The sequence below is a fragment of the Vitis vinifera genome, chromosome 17, assembly GCF_030704535.1.
Source record: "Vitis vinifera cultivar Pinot Noir 40024 chromosome 17, ASM3070453v1".
Lineage (NCBI taxonomy): Eukaryota > Viridiplantae > Streptophyta > Magnoliopsida > Vitales > Vitaceae > Vitis > Vitis vinifera.
Window position 1 is genome coordinate 6,149,651 of NC_081821.1, and position 16,911 is coordinate 6,166,561.

The following is a 16,911-nucleotide window of genomic DNA, read 5'->3' on the forward strand; positions in this document are numbered from 1 at the left end:
GGTCATTTTTAGCAACACATCGGAATGAAGAATCATATAAGAGTGCCCATTTTTCTATCAATCCAACATATAATCCCATTTTGATGACTTGGTGAGAGTTCATTTCAATTTTTGCAAGTTGGATACAAGATTTGATGCAGCGAAAGCTGCAGACCCGCCAACCACACAAACCAGAGCAACCACCAGCTGCAGTGCCACCTCCCAGGGGTAGTCCTCAGGCACCAGGAAGGCACAAGAAGGACCCAGAAGCAGCAACACCAAGCTGAGGCTCAGCAAAGCCCCTGGGGTTCCGGGGTCTGTTGCCGCTGAAAGGATTCCAAATTCTTCTGCTTTTGATAGCAGACCCAGCTTCTCAATGCTTGACAGGGAAAACCCATACTTCTCAGCTGCCGACAGCAAGCCAGCCTTTTCTGCTTTAGTAAGAAGCTTGAGCTGCTCAACCCTTGTTAGCAGCTTTATTGGCGGTGGTGTTGCCAAAGGACTGCTGCGAGGACCTTTCTCCCCCAGAGGGAAGACAGTCGAAGCCTGCAATGCAATTGCAGACAACCCATATGTCACAGTTAAATTGTAAAATTTGCAGTTGAAAAATACAACACAGATGGTTGTGGCTTTGAATAACAGGAAAATCAACTCCACCAATGGTCTAATTTGAAGAAGATGTGAGGGAGAGTGACTGACCTTTCTGGAGGAAATGGTTTTCGAGGCAGGTGGAAGAGTAGGCTTCTGGGTAGCCATGGAATGAATGAGAAGTGGCGAGAAAGTAGGTGGAGGGGGTTTCTCTCTTCTTTTAACAGTAGAAGTGATGAATGATGCCGATGATGCCGATGATAATCCTCTGCTGCTCCCACCGAATGCAATGGCTTTCACTTCCATTTTTTTTTTCTCTTTTTTCCCTTTTCTTCTGGTGAGTTTTGGTGCCTTTGTTGGAGGAATCAGGCTGCCCTTTCTCTTTCTCTGTCTCATCTCTCCCCAGCCAGCCTCATTGAGTGGACGAGGGATGGATTGCTCTTGTCCACGTGTCATTACCTCGTTGCCTACTCGCACTTAACAAGGGCCCGCCCCCACCCCTCCCAGGATCGCTTTAGGCCACTTGGGCCTCAGATCTCACTTCTCCAGCCCAGCCCGATAATAAGAGCCCGCCCAATTTCTTTCTGCTCTTCAAACCCTTAAACCCCAAAAACCCCTCAAACAAGATTAAAAAAAAAGGCTTGTAACTTGGAAGCTCTCTTTGTCTCTCAGACCAGCCCTAAAACCCTAAATCCAACCAGAAGCTCACTGTCGTTCATTGATGGCGGACACTGTGGTTTCGTTGGACAATATCAAAGCGTTCTGGAATGCCCAGATTCATGATGAGGAGAAATGGGCTCTCAACATGGTATCTCTCTCCGCTCTTTATTTTCGGTATTTTACTTTTTGTTTTCCTTTTTTCTTTTCGTCGATTCGGCGTGGTCTACATATTCTATGATTTTCTTTCAGTTGAAAGAGTTTCCAGTTTTTAGATTTAGGTTATCCGTTGCTGTGTTGAATCGTTGTTTTAGATTTTTAGTTTTGGGGTTTGTATTCACTCCTACGCGGAAGGTTTCAGATTTAGGGTCTTGTGTAATGCTTGACTCAGAGATTGGATGCTTCGATTTTGTGCTGTATTGCTGATGATAGTCACAGTTCTCTTTGAAGTCCCTCTGTTCGTGTGATTTGGTATTTTTTTAGTATTGCATGTCATTTATCCTTTGTTTGGATGCTATATTCATTGTTGTTGGGTTTAACGTTAATGCATTCTAGAGTGATATTGTGGTTATTGAGCTGGGGCGGAGTTTAAAGTAATCATTTGTTGAATTGTGAAAGATTTTTTGTCCGGAGGGTTTTGGATTTTAGTTATATTGAATTGAACTTTATTTGGAGTGGAGGTTGAAAGGATAGAATGTGGAGAAAGTTGTGGAGTGCAAAGTTGGTTAGTGGGAATCCGGCTGTTGCAGCAGGGAGGATGGGGGGGACTTATAGGCTAGGTTTTTTGGAAGCCTATCACAGAGGGGGTTCAAGCTCTCAAGTAGGTTCACTTCATTGTTATACCTTTTTGTTTTTGAATCTTCACTTTCTCAAGTGACTTGTATTTGTTTTCCCAAAAGATGGGTGAATGGGCAATTTGGATTTTTTGGCCTCAGGTTGGGGGAATTGATGAGAGTTTGAATGATTATGATGATAGGGGCTTTGGTACATCTTGTTTGTTGGGGGGTGGGGGGAGTTGGTGTTGATGGCTTCTCTTGGATGCATAGTTGGCAGGACATTTTTTTTCGGGTAGATCCTTCATGGAGGTTTTGTGGATGTGGTGAGGAATTTCTTTCAGGTTAAGGCAATGTAAGGAATGATTTTCATGTGGATGGCTAAATTAAATATGAGATTAACCACTATTATTCATCAATGTTTATGCCTATTTTCATATTTTGGAAGGATTTCTCGTTTTTCTTTGTAATTAATAATTTATGTAACAAATTTTTGTTTTTGAAAAAAAAAAAAAACCATTTACTTGTTTATATCCTTTTATTCACTAATCTATATTGCTTTCTTTTTTGATCATTTTTTAAGCTTCAATTAGGGTTCAAAGTATTGGCCGAGTTCGGTACTCAACTCAGTTGAGTCATATTTGCCTCGGGGCTTTCCGTGTTGAGTTCGATACCCAATATCATATCGCCCTAGAATCAGTTAAACCCAGTTAACTTGGTTGAGATTTCGAGTTGACTTGGTTAAAGATCCAAAATATTTCCCAGTTTTACCCAAAAATCTTTTTTTTCCCCTTTCAAATCACAAGAAGGAGCAACCAAAATTGAAACATCTCTTAAAAATCATAGATTTTCTTCAAAAGGAAGAGTTTTAAAACCCATGACCTTAACCGTGATGAAGGAGAAGAAAGAAAATACCCTTCCTGTCAGCGATGTCGTTGATCGGTGAGAAATTTCTCATTTTTCCATCAACGGCAATCTCTGTATGTAGGTGTTGCTTCTCTTTGCTTTGGCTCTGGCACGGTGTGGGCATGCGGCTGTAGAGGAGGCTAAATGGGATACTTTGTTTGTGGTGTGGGATTGGGAATTTGAAGATAAAAGAGTAAATGTATTATTTTATATAAAAATTATTTATTATTTTAAAAGCTGATGTGTGTCATAAATGGGAATTTGAAGATTATTATTTTATATTGTTAGTTATGATATGAATTGCTTCAATTTGGTTAATGTGTTATTTTTATGGCAATCATATCAAAATATATGATTACTTTATACACTAATTTGTTCTTAATAATACATTGAAACCATTACATTTATTATTACATTAATATGTTTTTAAGTTTTTAAAGTTTATTTAATTATGTTTATTATAAAAAAAAAATCATTATATTTTTATTTTTTTAAAATTTTTTTAATCTATCTTATTTTGTGTATTGCCCAATATCGAGCCAAGACACTGAGACTGATGTGCCTCGGAACCCTCCAAGGTCATACCACGACTCTGAACCATGACTTCAATTGGTTATCTTTTAAATGAACATCTGGACTGGCTAATTAATGCATCCAACTGCACAATGAATGCACTTAAGGTGTTGTTAGCCTGATTTGTGGTCAACACACTATACGGAAAGCAAAATGCTCTATAAAATGGAGTTGACATGGTTGTGTTCGTATTGGAAGTAGAACTTGGGTGGTGTAGAATTGAAAACATCCAGCTAGTCTTTTTTGTACTTGTGGCTTACATCTGGATATGAAAACAAGATGTTGCCAAATGTCCAGTTAATTTTGTTATGGAGTTTTCATCATATGTTTTGATTGTTGATCTCTATATTGTTCATCCAGATTATTAAACTTGGATTTTGACCTTTTGTTCTATGTTCTTTTTAATATATTTTCCCCTTTTTTAGCCTTTCTTCTTTCGCTCTTTTCCTTAGTAAGTTGTGCAGGATGGTAGGGTGTGGGGTTGGTGCCTTGTGTACTTTGGGACGCTTTTTTGGCGTTTCTCTTTTTAATATACGTTTCCTTTACCTATTTTTTTTTAAAAAGGTGTGGGGTTGGTGAACAGTTTATTCTAGGGATGTATTTTTGGCTTCTAACTTTGTTCCTAGGATGTTTATTTTCTCTTTTCTCGTTTTTCCTCTTATATTTATTTGGTGGTCTTCATGGTTTTCCCTTCTTGTTTAGAAATTTTTTATTTACCACACACAAATGCACAAATGCTGCACCAACAAGCAAACAAACATACACGCAGACACACACACTTCTCTTTGCTCCTTTTCTGAAGACACGCAGCTTCTTTGCTAAAGATGCCTCCTCCTTTGACTAAATATGTGGTGGCACAGAAGAAGGCAGACCCTAATGCTACCTAACCCAAGTTGATATGATTACTTGCATGTAGCTTTCCTTTTTGTGCTGTTTTTAATATAGTGCGAAAGTTCGATGTCTAAATCCATAATTTAAATAATTTGATGCATTTCACTTTGGAACCAGATCACAGTATCATTTGAAAATTTTAATGTCATAAGTGTTCAGATTGTAATGCTAAATGGAGGGCAATATTGATGTAATCAACCCAAACAGTTAAGACTTAAGGCTTTGATGTCATTATTGAGTATTGGGATTGTGGTTTGGCTTAAGTGTTTGGTTGTCGGGGATAGATTCTGATCTTATCAACTTTGTCTCTTCCTATTCAATAGGGTTCCACATCATGAATTTGATGGACTCTCCTTGTTTTGTCTTGCATTTAGTGGGTGCAATTTGTGTTCCAAGTAAATTCATAGAAACAATTCAGGAATAATGTGCAGATTGTATACATTAACCTGTTGGAAATGATAAAAGAAAAATAAATTAACCTATAAAGTAAGTAGGAACTTACTAGTTGATTGAAGAGCAGGGACAATCCAGTCAGCCTCCTTAAGACTGTTCTTTGCTTTCTCAAATTGTGAAAGGTTTAGAAGTCTGTGAAAGGTTTAGAAGTCAGTGGGAATAATCATCCATATTGACTGGGTTTGGGGCTTGGACACTTGAAGGGTTGTAGGGTGTCTGTGGTAGCAGCAGTATTAGGTGCTCCCCCCATTTGTATTCCAACTTATATGATGTGTGTTCCTTAAAGAGGGTGGCATCATTTTTCATGGTGCACACTGGATTTCGTTCCAAATGTTACCCACTCTTTCATTTTGTTTTCTTTCTTCTTACTTTCCCCATCTTTTCTTGCAGAAACTGCTTCGTGCTGCAGGGCTCTTTGCTGGATCCATCTTTTTGATGCGGAATTTTGGTGAATACATGGCAATTTGAAGATGGATGTTCACTTCTTATGTCAGTTCATAATTTCCTATTAAACTAGCAATAATTCCTCTCCTCCCCACCGCTGAAATGAGTAAATTTGTTGCTTTCATGGATCATGTTTAAGGTTCGGTTAAACTGATGAGCTTTCCATGTTTTTGCTTTCTAAGTTTTGAATGTTAAATGATGAAGTTTCTAAGTTTTTGATTTCAGTTGTGTTCATGGCTTTGATTATTTACCAATTTCATTCTCTATTCTGGTGGGCCAACCTGAATAGGTACCACTTTAGGAAGCCATTATAAGCATTCTGGCAATGGGCGGGGTTTTTACTTTGGATATGAAGTGAACCCATTTGATTAAAGCATGGCCTGAATATGACCTCAAAGTTGGTAAATCGAGATTAGGATCTTTTTTTTTTTTTTTGATGATTTTTATCATGTAACTTTTATGGAGTATTATTATCCATAACAAGGAGTATCTGATCCACTAAGGTCTGTAATCAAGAAGGTTTGGGCCTTGGGCCGAAGTGCATGGTGGGATACTGGACCAGGTTTTTGAATAATCAGGGTATGGTCCGAATCTTTTACCTTGTACCTTCACTTATCTTGATTATTGACTTAGAAGGTGTTTGCTAAATCAAGTTAATGACTTAATAACTTAATTTAAGTCATTAAATAGGTTAAGCATGTTTGGTAAAATAAGTTAGTATTATAACTTAAATATAAAAGTTAATTTAATTATTAGGTTAAAATAGCTAATTTATAATTTAGTTTAATTTATTTTTTTTTGCCCATTTGTTTAGTTAACAAAAATTAACAAGGTAAATATGTTAATTTTAAGATTTAAAATTAATTTTATCAAACAATATTTCTATTTAAAATAAAAATTAAATTGTAAATTTTAAGTTTAAAGCTAATTTAAATTATTAAAGAATAAATATTAAGTTTTATATGATATTTAGAGGGGTTTGATGAAATTTAATATTTATTATTTAATTATTTAAGTTAAATTATATTTAAATTGTTGATTTAAAATTTATTATTTAATTCTTATTTTAAGTATTAAAATTATTTTATAAAATTAACTTAAAATTTATTATAATTCATTAAATTAACATATTTATTCTTATAAATTATAAGTAGGGTAAATGAGAGACCGTGAGATGATTAGGGTAAATGAGAATAAAAAAGTAGGATAAATTAACTTTAAGTCATATCATAAAATTATTTTATTAAATATATTTAATTTACTCAATGGCTTAAATTAAATTATTAAAACAACCATTTACTTTAGATTTGATTATTTTGTAATTGGAAATAACTTAATTTGGACACGAGAAAGGCTAATCATTGTATCGCCCTTTTCACTCTCCTTTCTTGTAAATTATTTTTATAAATGGTTTCTAAATGTTTTTAAAAAATAATAATAAAATAAGATTATTGAAATTTAATAGGTGAATTCATATGTTAAAGAACTTGTGTTATTTAAGTAAGTGGATGTCAAATATGCATGTATGTTTCAAAGCAAAACCACCTTGTTTAAAATTAAAAATTATGGTTTGACCATGCGATATTCTTTTTATTGATATTATTTTTTTTAATAATAAATAAATAATTTTAGGGTGGTGACGTGATGGTGAGGTGGCGGAGCAACTTGTGTGGCTGAGGACGGGGTTAGGACTTAGGAGGCATGTAGACAGAGTCAAGAAGGGGACAAGACTAGAACAAGACAATGTGGGGCCCTTTCTTGTTCCATTTAAGACAAAATCTCCCACGCTTTTCATCACTCTCCTGGGCCCCCACTTTTGGCCCTCTTTGAATTTTCATCCATCGTATTCTTCCTCTTCCTCCCGACCATCGCAGTTAACTCATCCAGTCATCCTACGCCTCGCATGCATCGCACTCCTGTGGAATGCATACGCTAATTTGGGTTAGGTGGGGGAGAGATGAAAAAGGAGTCTCAGGGGATTAAGATAGGACGGGGCGCAGCAGATACAAACCCTTCTACGTGGCTTCCCTACAAGGGCGCCGCTTCTACGTGGCTATTACGTTCTTCTCTACTTAAAACCATCTCGCTGCTCTCTCTCTTCTTCCTCACTCTCAATTTCTCTCTCATTTCTCCGGCTGAGGTCGAGGTTGTGGTCGGAATTCTTCTTCGAGTTGAATTCCGGCCAGGCTATATATGTTTGGAGGAAATCAGTATTAATTAGCCGTATGCTTGCTCAGTGCTATTTATTTATCTCTATCTGTCCAAGTTTTACATTTTACACTATATGATTCTTGCTGTTTCATCTCTGCTCTATCTCTTTAAGAATCAAACTTCTGGATCTGGGTTATGATCATTCCTCTGTGTTGTATCAGAAACTCTTTTATTTTTGTTCTTTTCTTATCTACATTTCTCTTCTATTCTGATTATTGTTCTTGCTGGTGTATCTCTTTAAGCTCAAGCTTCTGCGTCTCAAGATATGTGTTTGATCTTGTATCAAAAAGAATTTTTTTTTCTTCTTTTTGTCTTCTAGTTTGGCTATGATTTCTTGTTGGTACATCTCTTACGGAATTGAACTTCATAATCTGACTCTTACTTGATCTTGTGTCAGAAACCCTAACTCTAGAAGGAGACCAGCACAGGAGCTGCACTATCGTTCTGTTCTTTTCTATACCTTTTACCATGGATGACCCTGGCAAAAATGTTGCTCCTGAGTTTGAGATACCCGACCAAATTGAAGAAGAAGACTCAGACAATCTATCTGGAAACGGATCTGCAGAGGAGAAAGAGACAAATCCTAACATAGAGTTGTTTGCAGCCGACCGGAAAAGAAAGGCAGCTGCTACTGTTCAAGTCCTCGCTTATGGATTGAATTGTAGTGTTGAGGAGAAAAGGAAGAGGAAAGTCGTGCAGGCCCGGAAAAAACTGCTAGATCGTCCTGTTGGGTGGTCACCTTTTGGGTTGCCTGGTTGGGATAGTGCAAAGACACGCACTGACTCTCGTGCCATTATCAAAGACCTTGTCAAGAGTAAGGGCTCTCTTTAATCATATACATCTATGTTTAACTTGCTTTGTTAGTAGGTTTGCCCAATGTTGGTTCACACACACACATATATATACTTTTCACTCTGATTATGATTTTTCATAAATATTGTGATTTCTTATATCGATGTTTCCTGTAAATTATGATATAGGATCTGGTCTTGTGTTTGGTTGTTCTATAACCACAAGTTATACTGCTGTTAAAAAACATAAAATTTGAAGATTTCACACAACATAGAAGGAAAAGAGTAACAAAGTGAAGAAAAATCCTATTGTACTAAACAAAATGAGAGGGTTATCTCCCAAAAGGAATAAGACAAATGATAATCTTTGTTAAGCTTTAAGCCTTTTTCTTAACCAGCAAAAAGGTAAAAAAAACAAAAAAGAAAGGAAAAAAGACAAAAAGATTCACAGTAACAAAACTAAAATCACCAAATAATATCCCATCCATGGTGATAAATGAAACTCACTATGGTGGATCTATAACAGTAGAAGTTTGCATGTGTGCACAAGCACCACTTCTATATTGTTTATTAAGGAAGACACCTTCTTGGTCCCCTTGGTTTCTTTGTATTTCTTGAGGGCCTACCTCTAAATTTTCTGAACCTGGTCTTCTCAGTAATATTCCTGAACCAAGACTCTCCCTAATTAACCCTGCATTGGGGATTTAACTTTGATACTTTGAGCACAGTCAAATCTGCCTTTCTTATTTGTGAGCTCATAGTTCTTATACCTCAAATATTAATTAGAATCACATGCAAAGATGATCCAAAGCACCTCACTGAAATCATGAGTTAAAATTATACCTAGTATTCATGACGTAGAGGGCTCTGAATCCTATCATGTATCGACAAAAGAAGAAAGCGATGAGCTAGAAAAATAGGAAACATAAATCAGGTATAGAAACTAAACCTAGCCCACGTGTCCTCATTAAAGAGTAACGATGAAACAGCTTAACGAACAAGTATTCTACGGTCTTTAGTTTCGTCAAAAGTATACAAAATATAAGAAAGGTGAAGTTGCAGCTAAAATCATCCTAATATAGTATCTGAATCCAATGAAAAAGCTAATTTTTGTTTTCGCATCTTGTTTTCCTCTGGTTTTTAGTTAAGGATTTGATGAAAACAAATACTCTGGAAATGATGTATAGAAAGTTTCTTGTCATTCCTGCGCAATCATGTCATCACTTAATTTGGTGTTGTCATACGTTCACAATCATGGTCACCCCAAAAATATTCTAGGTCTGTTATCAATAGCATTTGCAGTAGTTTTTCAAGCATCCTTATGTATTAGTCCATGAAACTAAGAGTCATCAATTTTACTAATTCTCCCCAAACTAAAGTTAGGTTCTTGTTTTCTTTGAAGGAAAAAAATTTATGTACTGGTTTGAACGATTTGGTTAAAAAAACATGAAATCTGTTTAATTCCCTAATAACTTAGAGCTAAATTAGTTATTGTTACGTCAAAACGTAATGCACAAGATGCAATGTGTTAAAGCATTAGTAAATGACACAAAAGTATGCAGTGAACAAATGAATGATGATATATAACTTCTAATCTTATACTTTTTCTTCTAAGATCCTGGTCCTTATTCGTGTTTAGGGTTATCTTGATTATATGCATTGCCATTTGTATACCTCCTAATGTTAACATGAATATTTGAATCTAGCTACATTTTTATTCTTCTAGACTAGCAAGTTGTATTGTACTTTATTTTATAGCCTTCCTTCTTATTCTTTTCAGCAATACCATTACCATATCAAGCCAAGGATAAGGCTGAAGTACGAGGAAGAAGAAATAAGGGAAAGCGTTCTATAGAAATCCCTCAAGGAGGAAAACTTAAGTCTGCAGCTTCAGTGGGAACATATGATCACTCTTCTCTTACGACTCGAGGAGCTCCAACACCTGTGCTGGACGTTCCTGTAGATGTTTCAACAGAAATAAGCTTTGCAGAATTCAATGAATTCTTTAGCCCTACCGAGTTCGCATGTGCTGAGACATTGGCTACTGTTGCAGAGGTTCCCATCTTATACAATCCAGAAGGTGCTGTTGCAGAGGATCCCATCTGTTACAATCAAGGAGGTGATTATGAAGAAGCACGCAATAGGCTTTCTGCTATCCTCTCACTGGATTTTGATCATTTACTGCTTGATCCTGACACCTTGGCCCGAACATTACATCTTTCAACTGCACTGAAGGAAAATGCTGGTTTCAATCCTTTTCAACTTGCAATGCTGAAGATGGTCGAGGAGATACCTTTGCTGAGTGATGACATAGTAGAATTCAAGGATTTAAACATGGAAATAAAAACACTGTTCTCTGAGCTAGAGTCCAACATCTTACGAGTTGCTTGCTCGTGGACAAAATACAGAGATTCGATTATAACATTGAGCGATCTGCAAGTCGATGTGAGTGCCAATCTATATGCTGCTAGGATGCTTGATCATCAGATTTTACAGCTTCAAACTCGTCGTGTGGAATTGGCTAATTTACTTGAGTCGAAGAAAAATGCAATGATAGAGTTGATTTCAGCTCAAACGAAAATTGCTGGTACTCTTCCCAAAACTTCTGATGATGAACAAGTTGAAGCTGCTGACCTAAAGAAGCCCGGAGGAAGCGCAAAGAAGAAACCAATAATTGATAATTGGGCCAAAATCTTGGATGGGTTTTTTCCGCTAAAGGATTTTATATTTTAATTAAGTTGCTGTAAACCTCTATCTTTATGACCCTGTTTGAACTTGGTTGTTTGCAAGCCTTTTCCTTTCCCTAATGGCATAGACCTATTATGTTTTATTACTTTATATATTTTGTTTGATGATAGCTTTAACCCTATAGCCTTCTCATTTGGCATGGTGATCATATTGCTTTTATTTTCAGACTCTTCTATTACATATACATGTTTATTGTGCATTTTTGACACTTCAAGTGTCGAGAGTAGTAATGAACAAAGTGCTGTTAGTCATGCTACACTCTTGCTGACCTCTGATTCAGGTGTCATAGCAGGGTCACAGCTTTGTTAAGGTTTTGCTGGTATCTTCATCCTTTCTTGCTAGAGAGATCCTTTACTCTCTTGGAATATTCTGTTCTCCAGAATACCTGCCAAGAATAATGAATCAAGTGCAGCAAGCATGTTTGGTTTGACATTGAAGTAAACTGATGATCATTTTCCTTTCAGCCATGAAAGATATATATACAAGGGAAGAATGGGTTGTGGCTGAAGTTAATTATTGATCAAGTGTACAGGACTACTCTTTTACATGTTACTGTCAAATCCGGTTCTTGATGAACAGTACTGCTTGTGAGATTGAATTACTCTCTAGTGAGTTTCACCTTGATATCACCAGAAGAACATGGTGGAAGAGTTTTGATTCAGCATTTATGTCAATCTTAAATACAGTACTTCTTGCTGGTCTTTATCATTGAGGCAAGACCCTTTTGTTAGATCAGAGCCACCAAAGATCATAACTGCTAGTTGTTGCTTGTCAATTAGAAACCTTAACCTCCATTGCTATAGCATTTTTTCATAGTAAAATAGCAATCTCTGATGAGAGTATGAAACCCTATGTGGTTGGCAGTGAAGTGTTTATGAAGCCCTAGAGTTGTTCATACGGGGAGTGTGAACCCTCGAAAGGGATACTTGCATCCAAAGTGAGGAAGAGGACATAGCACATGAAGACATGGGTTCCATGTGCTGATAACCAAACTCGAAGCTCACTTCCAAACTGACTCAGAGACAACAGAAATGATGATGAAATGCTCTTTTGGCCATATTTTAAACTAGAGGTCTCCAACCATGCATGCAGACCTAACCCCACTTACTTTCATACATATCTCCACTTCTCTCCAACTTGTCCTTTTCGATAAAGCAGCGAATCTTTCATCAAACATGACACCATCCTCATTGTTTTACTTGGTGAGGAAATTTGAACAATTTCTTGAATTGAAAAGGGGCAAAATGAAAAGGGGGCCAGGGAACGAACAAACACCTGAAAAGGACTGTGGCATGAGGTGATGTAATCCTAAATGGCCCTACATGAGCTGAGCGGTGGGGCACGTCTCTTATATCTCCTTTTCCTACACCTGTTGCTTCCATCACCCTTTTCCAACACGTGTGCCACCCCCCTTCCATTCCTCGCCCGGGTTTTGCTCTTCACCAGTGTGAGGTGTTCCATTGACCTGTAAGTAGGTTTTGTGTTTTGTTGAAGAAGATCAAACAGCTAGCACCATCAATCTGTTCAGATCCAATTGCTTAAAACCAGATATTAAACATTAATGGCTTTAAATTTTTATGACATATCTTCCATATATGCCACAAGAGATTCGCAGAAAGTAGCAGCAGTTCATCTCCAGGCGTATCCTCCGTGGCGTTGCTAATGAAGTCATTGCCCCTTCTTCACTAGATGGACCACTCCCAAATCCCCACCGTCCGGCGAGATCAGAGCGGTGCTGGAACTTAATTACTTACCAGTTACCAGCTTGTAGAGAGCTGTTTCACATACATTTTGAACCTGGCTCTCCCTGTGGATGCCACGTGTTGTAAGCCCATGAAAAGACAGCTGCTGAAAGCCTGAAACCTAGATACAAGTTAATTACCGCTGTTTTCTCAAAACCGGAGGACACGGCTGTTTTGTCCAGGAACCAATGGAATAAATTTTTGTTCACTGAAATAGCCCAGGAAAGAGGTGAATACGTGGCGGTCAATGGGAGAGTGGGAAGCGGAGTAAATGGTACGTGAAACTGATATCTGAGTGAAGAGTACGTGGCATTGTTGAATGAGTTGACAGCTCTCTATATAAACGTCCAAGCTCCCATTTTCTCTTCACCCATCTGCTTTCCCTTGCCTTCCATCTCCCTCTCTCTGATTCTTCCGGCGGCAAGGCACCCGCTGGAGTAGTTTCTCCGTTGTGAAGTTCTTCTGCTTGTGCTGGTGAGAGGTCTCACTCAGACAATCTCTTAAAGGTTTTCTGGGGTTTGGTTCTTTTTCTTCATTCGCTTTCTTAATTTCTGCCGAGTTAATTTGGTTCTGGATATGGGGATTTGAAGATGAAAAATTGTTACTTTGATTTCTGTCTTTCTCTCTGGTGCTAAATTTTGTATTTGGGTGTGGGGTGTAAAGATGGGATTTTGTTAATTTGCTTTTCTCATTTTATCAGTCAGTTTCTGACACAGAAAAACAGATTTTCTCCTGGAAGATTCTGCATTTTCTTGTGGGGGTGATGTGACGCTAAAAAGCTTTCTTAGTGTCGTCTGCATCTCTGTTTCAGGTTTCGTTTCTCGTTTGGCTATGGTGATTTTCTTCTGACTACTCAGTTTTTTTCTGACAAGCGTTCTGATTGTTTCCATTTCAGAAGAACGCAAAACAAAGCTCTTTTTAGGGTTCTTGCCTACGACTCTAGCGTATCAATGGCTGGGACAAGCAAAGATGGCATGTATGGAATTCATGACTACTTCATGCAAAGCGACGAACGCCAGAAGAATGGTGCAGGAGATTCCGTTTCCGATTCCGGCTGCAATCTTGAACTGACTCTGGGAGGAAGCTACGGCGACTTTGACGACGAAATGCCAGTTCTAACTCTATCATCTTCTGTATTCGAAAGCGACACTATGGAGGAAGATTCCGGAGAACCCAATGTTCCCCCTCCGGCGGAGTTTGCGGTGGAGGGCTCATTTCTCTCGCTTGGGATGTCATTACCGCCACCGGTCCTGGAGATGAAGACGATGAAAGAACTACAGACAATGAGGAGACAGGAGGTGAAGAAAAGGCTGATGGGGAAAAACAGGAACAGAGGCAGACCTCCACTACCCAACCAAAGCCAAACTCGGGTTTTGTTGCCCGCAGTGTTTCAATTAGCTCCGCCTTCCAAGACAGTTCCACCGTCATCGCCACCTCTTCTTCAGCCTCTGTGTCCGACGCCAATGTCATTCCGGCTGCCAACGCCAATCTCACCTCCTCTAAAACCGTCGTCTCCACCTCTGTCTCCGACTCCGTTGTCATTTTACATGCCGCCACCACCACCAACTCCATCAACTTCATCTCCGCCTCTGTCACCGAGGCCACTGTCATTCCGCTTGCCAACGCCAACGCCACCACCACCACCGCCACCTCCTCCGCAGCATTCTTCTCTGCCTTTGTGCCCAATGCCATTGTCCATCCTACCGCCACATCGGCAGTCTTCTTCTCCCCCTCTCTCTCCAATTCCATTATCATTCCGACTGCCGTTGCCTGCACCCCACTCTCCGTCCGAATTATCCCCTTTGGTTTCTGATCCTGCTCCCCCTACTCTACTGCCTCCGGTTCCCACTCATCCCCATTTTCCAGCCAAAGGCGAGGGTCACAAAATGGCTATTCCAGGTGCATATATCCTTCCTTTTTATATATATATTTTTCCTTTTTGTGTTTAAATTTATTAATTAGCCTGGCTAATAAATATTTACAAAATTAGATGTCTTTATGCATCTGAGTGTGGAGAAGTGATCTTCCCATTCTTTTCTACCTAGTATCATAAATTTATTTTGTTCTCTTGATTTGAATATAGTACGTGTGTGTACATATATAGATATATGTATGTATATGTGTGCATATGTATGTATATATGTAAGTATGTATGTATCTGTCTTTTAGCATGTTTATATTTTCTTTTATAATGTTGTTTTGTATAACTATATTTCCATTTTTTTTCATTATTTATTTTGAAATATTGGGAAAATGAGTCATAAGGTGTTAATATGAATGATAAACACAATGAAAAAATGAAAGAAAATAGGCAAAGAAAGTTTAACAATACTAGAATAGACCTCGAGAAAGTTTAAGCCTATTATAGTATGCTAATCCAACCGCTTATCGACAATTTAGATTATTAGCCTAGCAACAAAATTCTTAATCCAACCGTTTATCAACAAAATAGATTATTAACATAGCGACAAAAGAAAACCTTTTTATCCAACTTCTTATCAACAAGATAGATTATCAACTTAGTGACAAAATAAAAGAAAAAATATTGTATAAGGCTTAAAATAGGATCTTAGTATGACCACTAAGTGATAAAGTATATTGTTAACTTAGGTACGAAAGTAATAGAAAAAAGGGATTGCATAAAGTTAATATAGGATCATAATCGGACTGCTTATCGACAAAGTAGATGATTAACGTAGCGACAAAGTAAATGATTAATGTAGCGACAAAGTACATAAAATAAAAAAGGGGATTGTAGAAGCTTAATATAGGATCTCAATCCGACCGCTTATCGACAAAATAAATGATTAATCAACATAACGACAAACGTAAAAGAAAAGGGATAGCATAAGCGTCGACAAAAATAAGGTAAAATAAGGTAACTCATGCAATAATAATAACACATAATTCATATGTCATTAGATAACCTAATCATCATTGTCCAAACTGTAAAGTTTATTCCAAACAATAATATTCTAAATTGTATGCATAAACAAGAATTAAAATACATAGTATTTTGAATGTAAATGTTTGTTTTATAATATTTGATACTCTTTTTACTAATTAAGAAAATATCATGGTTGTGCTTTGAAGAACTTATTCCTTCATTATTTAGAATCATCTTTAATTGAAAATGACTACATGTAGCACATGGATTTTATTTGCTATTCATGTAAATTAAGTATGAGTTCCCTAATTGCTCACTTTGATTGCTTTGTTTTCATTTCTTATTCCATTAGCTTTTGAGCACCAAGGAAATGATCCACTGGATGTTCCTTTGAAATTGAATGAATTGCCTTCACATAAGATCTGAAGTAAGTCAGATTGTCTTTTCTGCTAGCACTAAAGAAGTTTCCATTGGTTTTCTATGTATGTGTATGGTCATTAGAAGATGATCATGGGCTTGCTGCTTAAGCATTCATTTGCTGTCTTGAATTTCATGGAGTTTGAAATCTTGAGTCATCTAGCCGGAGTTCAAACTTATAGCTAGTCTCTCTGTGTATGGTGGCTTATGCTTTGATATCCTAATATTGTTTTATTATAGTCTAATAGTTTTATAATTAAATTGTGTGAATTTCATATAGTGGAACCAGAAAGTCTCCCAGTTGACATCCTAAGGGCTTTGGTAGTAAGATGGCTGCTGCAGCACAAATACAAAAGGCCTAGGGCTTCTGATAGAAGCGATCGGGAGACTGGTCTAGAGCTCATAAAACAAATGCCAACTGTGGTGACTACTGGTGCCGGGCCCAATGGGAAGAGGATCGAGGGGTTTCTCTATAAATTTGGAACAGGGCAAATCAGTCTCGTGTGTATTTGCCATGGCATGTTCTTCACTCCGGCCGAGTTCGTGAGGCATGCTGGTGGAGATGATGTGGAAAATCCCATGAAGCAGATTATCGTTTGTCCTGCGTCCTTTTAATTAATTTCATGCATGCATAATGGTGATGAATGTAATATAAATAATTTCTTCAAACTTATGTTACAAGACTTGTTGATAAGTAGTTCTGTCTCCATTTTTATGTCCATCATTTTAGTTATATATATATATATATATATATGCATCTCAGGTTTAGATTAATCCTAAGAAAATCTCCATTTACGGAAACCATTTTATGCCCATCATTTACCTTCAATTACATGGAGTTATACAATGAT

General features: G+C 37.4%; 3 protein-coding genes across 7 annotated transcripts; 2 read left to right on the top strand and 1 right to left on the bottom strand.

The window, feature by feature from the left end:
* Positions 1-25: 25 nt before the first annotated feature.
* On the bottom strand, positions 26-1,030 carry LOC100243309 (uncharacterized). Its single transcript, XM_002265691.4, has 2 exons — positions 679-1,030; positions 26-525 (listed from the first exon to the last, which is right to left on the bottom strand). Exons 1-2 carry the CDS (start codon positions 1,021-1,023, stop codon positions 100-102), a joined length of 771 nt encoding a protein of 256 aa, XP_002265727.3. The 5' UTR covers positions 1,024-1,030; the 3' UTR covers positions 26-99.
* A 6,127-nt stretch (positions 1,031-7,157) lies between these two features.
* On the top strand, positions 7,158-11,130 carry LOC100265622 (uncharacterized). The gene is made up of 3 exons (XM_010665143.3): positions 7,158-7,487; positions 7,873-8,289; positions 10,047-11,130. The coding sequence occupies exons 2-3, from the start codon at positions 7,944-7,946 to the stop codon at positions 10,997-10,999; spliced, it is 1,299 nt and encodes a 432-aa protein (XP_010663445.1). The 5' UTR covers positions 7,158-7,487; positions 7,873-7,943; the 3' UTR covers positions 11,000-11,130.
* Positions 11,131-13,083: 1,953 nt separating this feature from the next.
* LOC104882322 (extensin) lies at positions 13,084-16,795 on the top strand. Of its 5 annotated transcripts, none has more exons than XM_010665137.3 (4): positions 13,084-13,230; positions 13,457-13,567; positions 13,652-14,655; positions 16,341-16,795. In XM_010665137.3, the coding sequence occupies exons 3-4, from the start codon at positions 13,707-13,709 to the stop codon at positions 16,673-16,675; spliced, it is 1,284 nt and encodes a 427-aa protein (XP_010663439.1). In that variant the 5' UTR covers positions 13,084-13,230; positions 13,457-13,567; positions 13,652-13,706; the 3' UTR covers positions 16,676-16,795. The 5 variants fall into 5 exon arrangements, with proteins under 5 accessions (XP_010663439.1, XP_010663441.1, XP_010663438.1 ...); XM_010665139.3 differs by having other exon boundaries at positions 13,461-13,567; XM_010665136.3 differs by having other exon boundaries at positions 13,473-13,567.
* Positions 16,796-16,911: the final 116 nt, after the last annotated feature.

Coding starts and splice junctions, on each gene's coding strand:
- LOC104882322 (XM_010665137.3), top strand. CDS start 13,707: ATGGCTGGGACAAGCAAAGATGGCATGTATGGAATTCATGACTACTTC. Junction 14,656..16,340: donor TCACAAAATGGCTATTCCAG/GTGCATATATCC, acceptor AATTTCATATAG/TGGAACCAGAAAGTCTCCCA.
- LOC100243309 (XM_002265691.4), bottom strand. CDS start 1,023: ATGACACGTGGACAAGAGCAATCCATCCCTCGTCCACTCAATGAGGCT. Junction 526..678: donor AAACCATTTCCTCCAGAAAG/GTCAGTCACTCT, acceptor ATTGCATTGCAG/GCTTCGACTGTCTTCCCTCT.
- LOC100265622 (XM_010665143.3), top strand. CDS start 7,944: ATGGATGACCCTGGCAAAAATGTTGCTCCTGAGTTTGAGATACCCGAC. Junction 8,290..10,046: donor TATCAAAGACCTTGTCAAGA/GTAAGGGCTCTC, acceptor TATTCTTTTCAG/CAATACCATTACCATATCAA.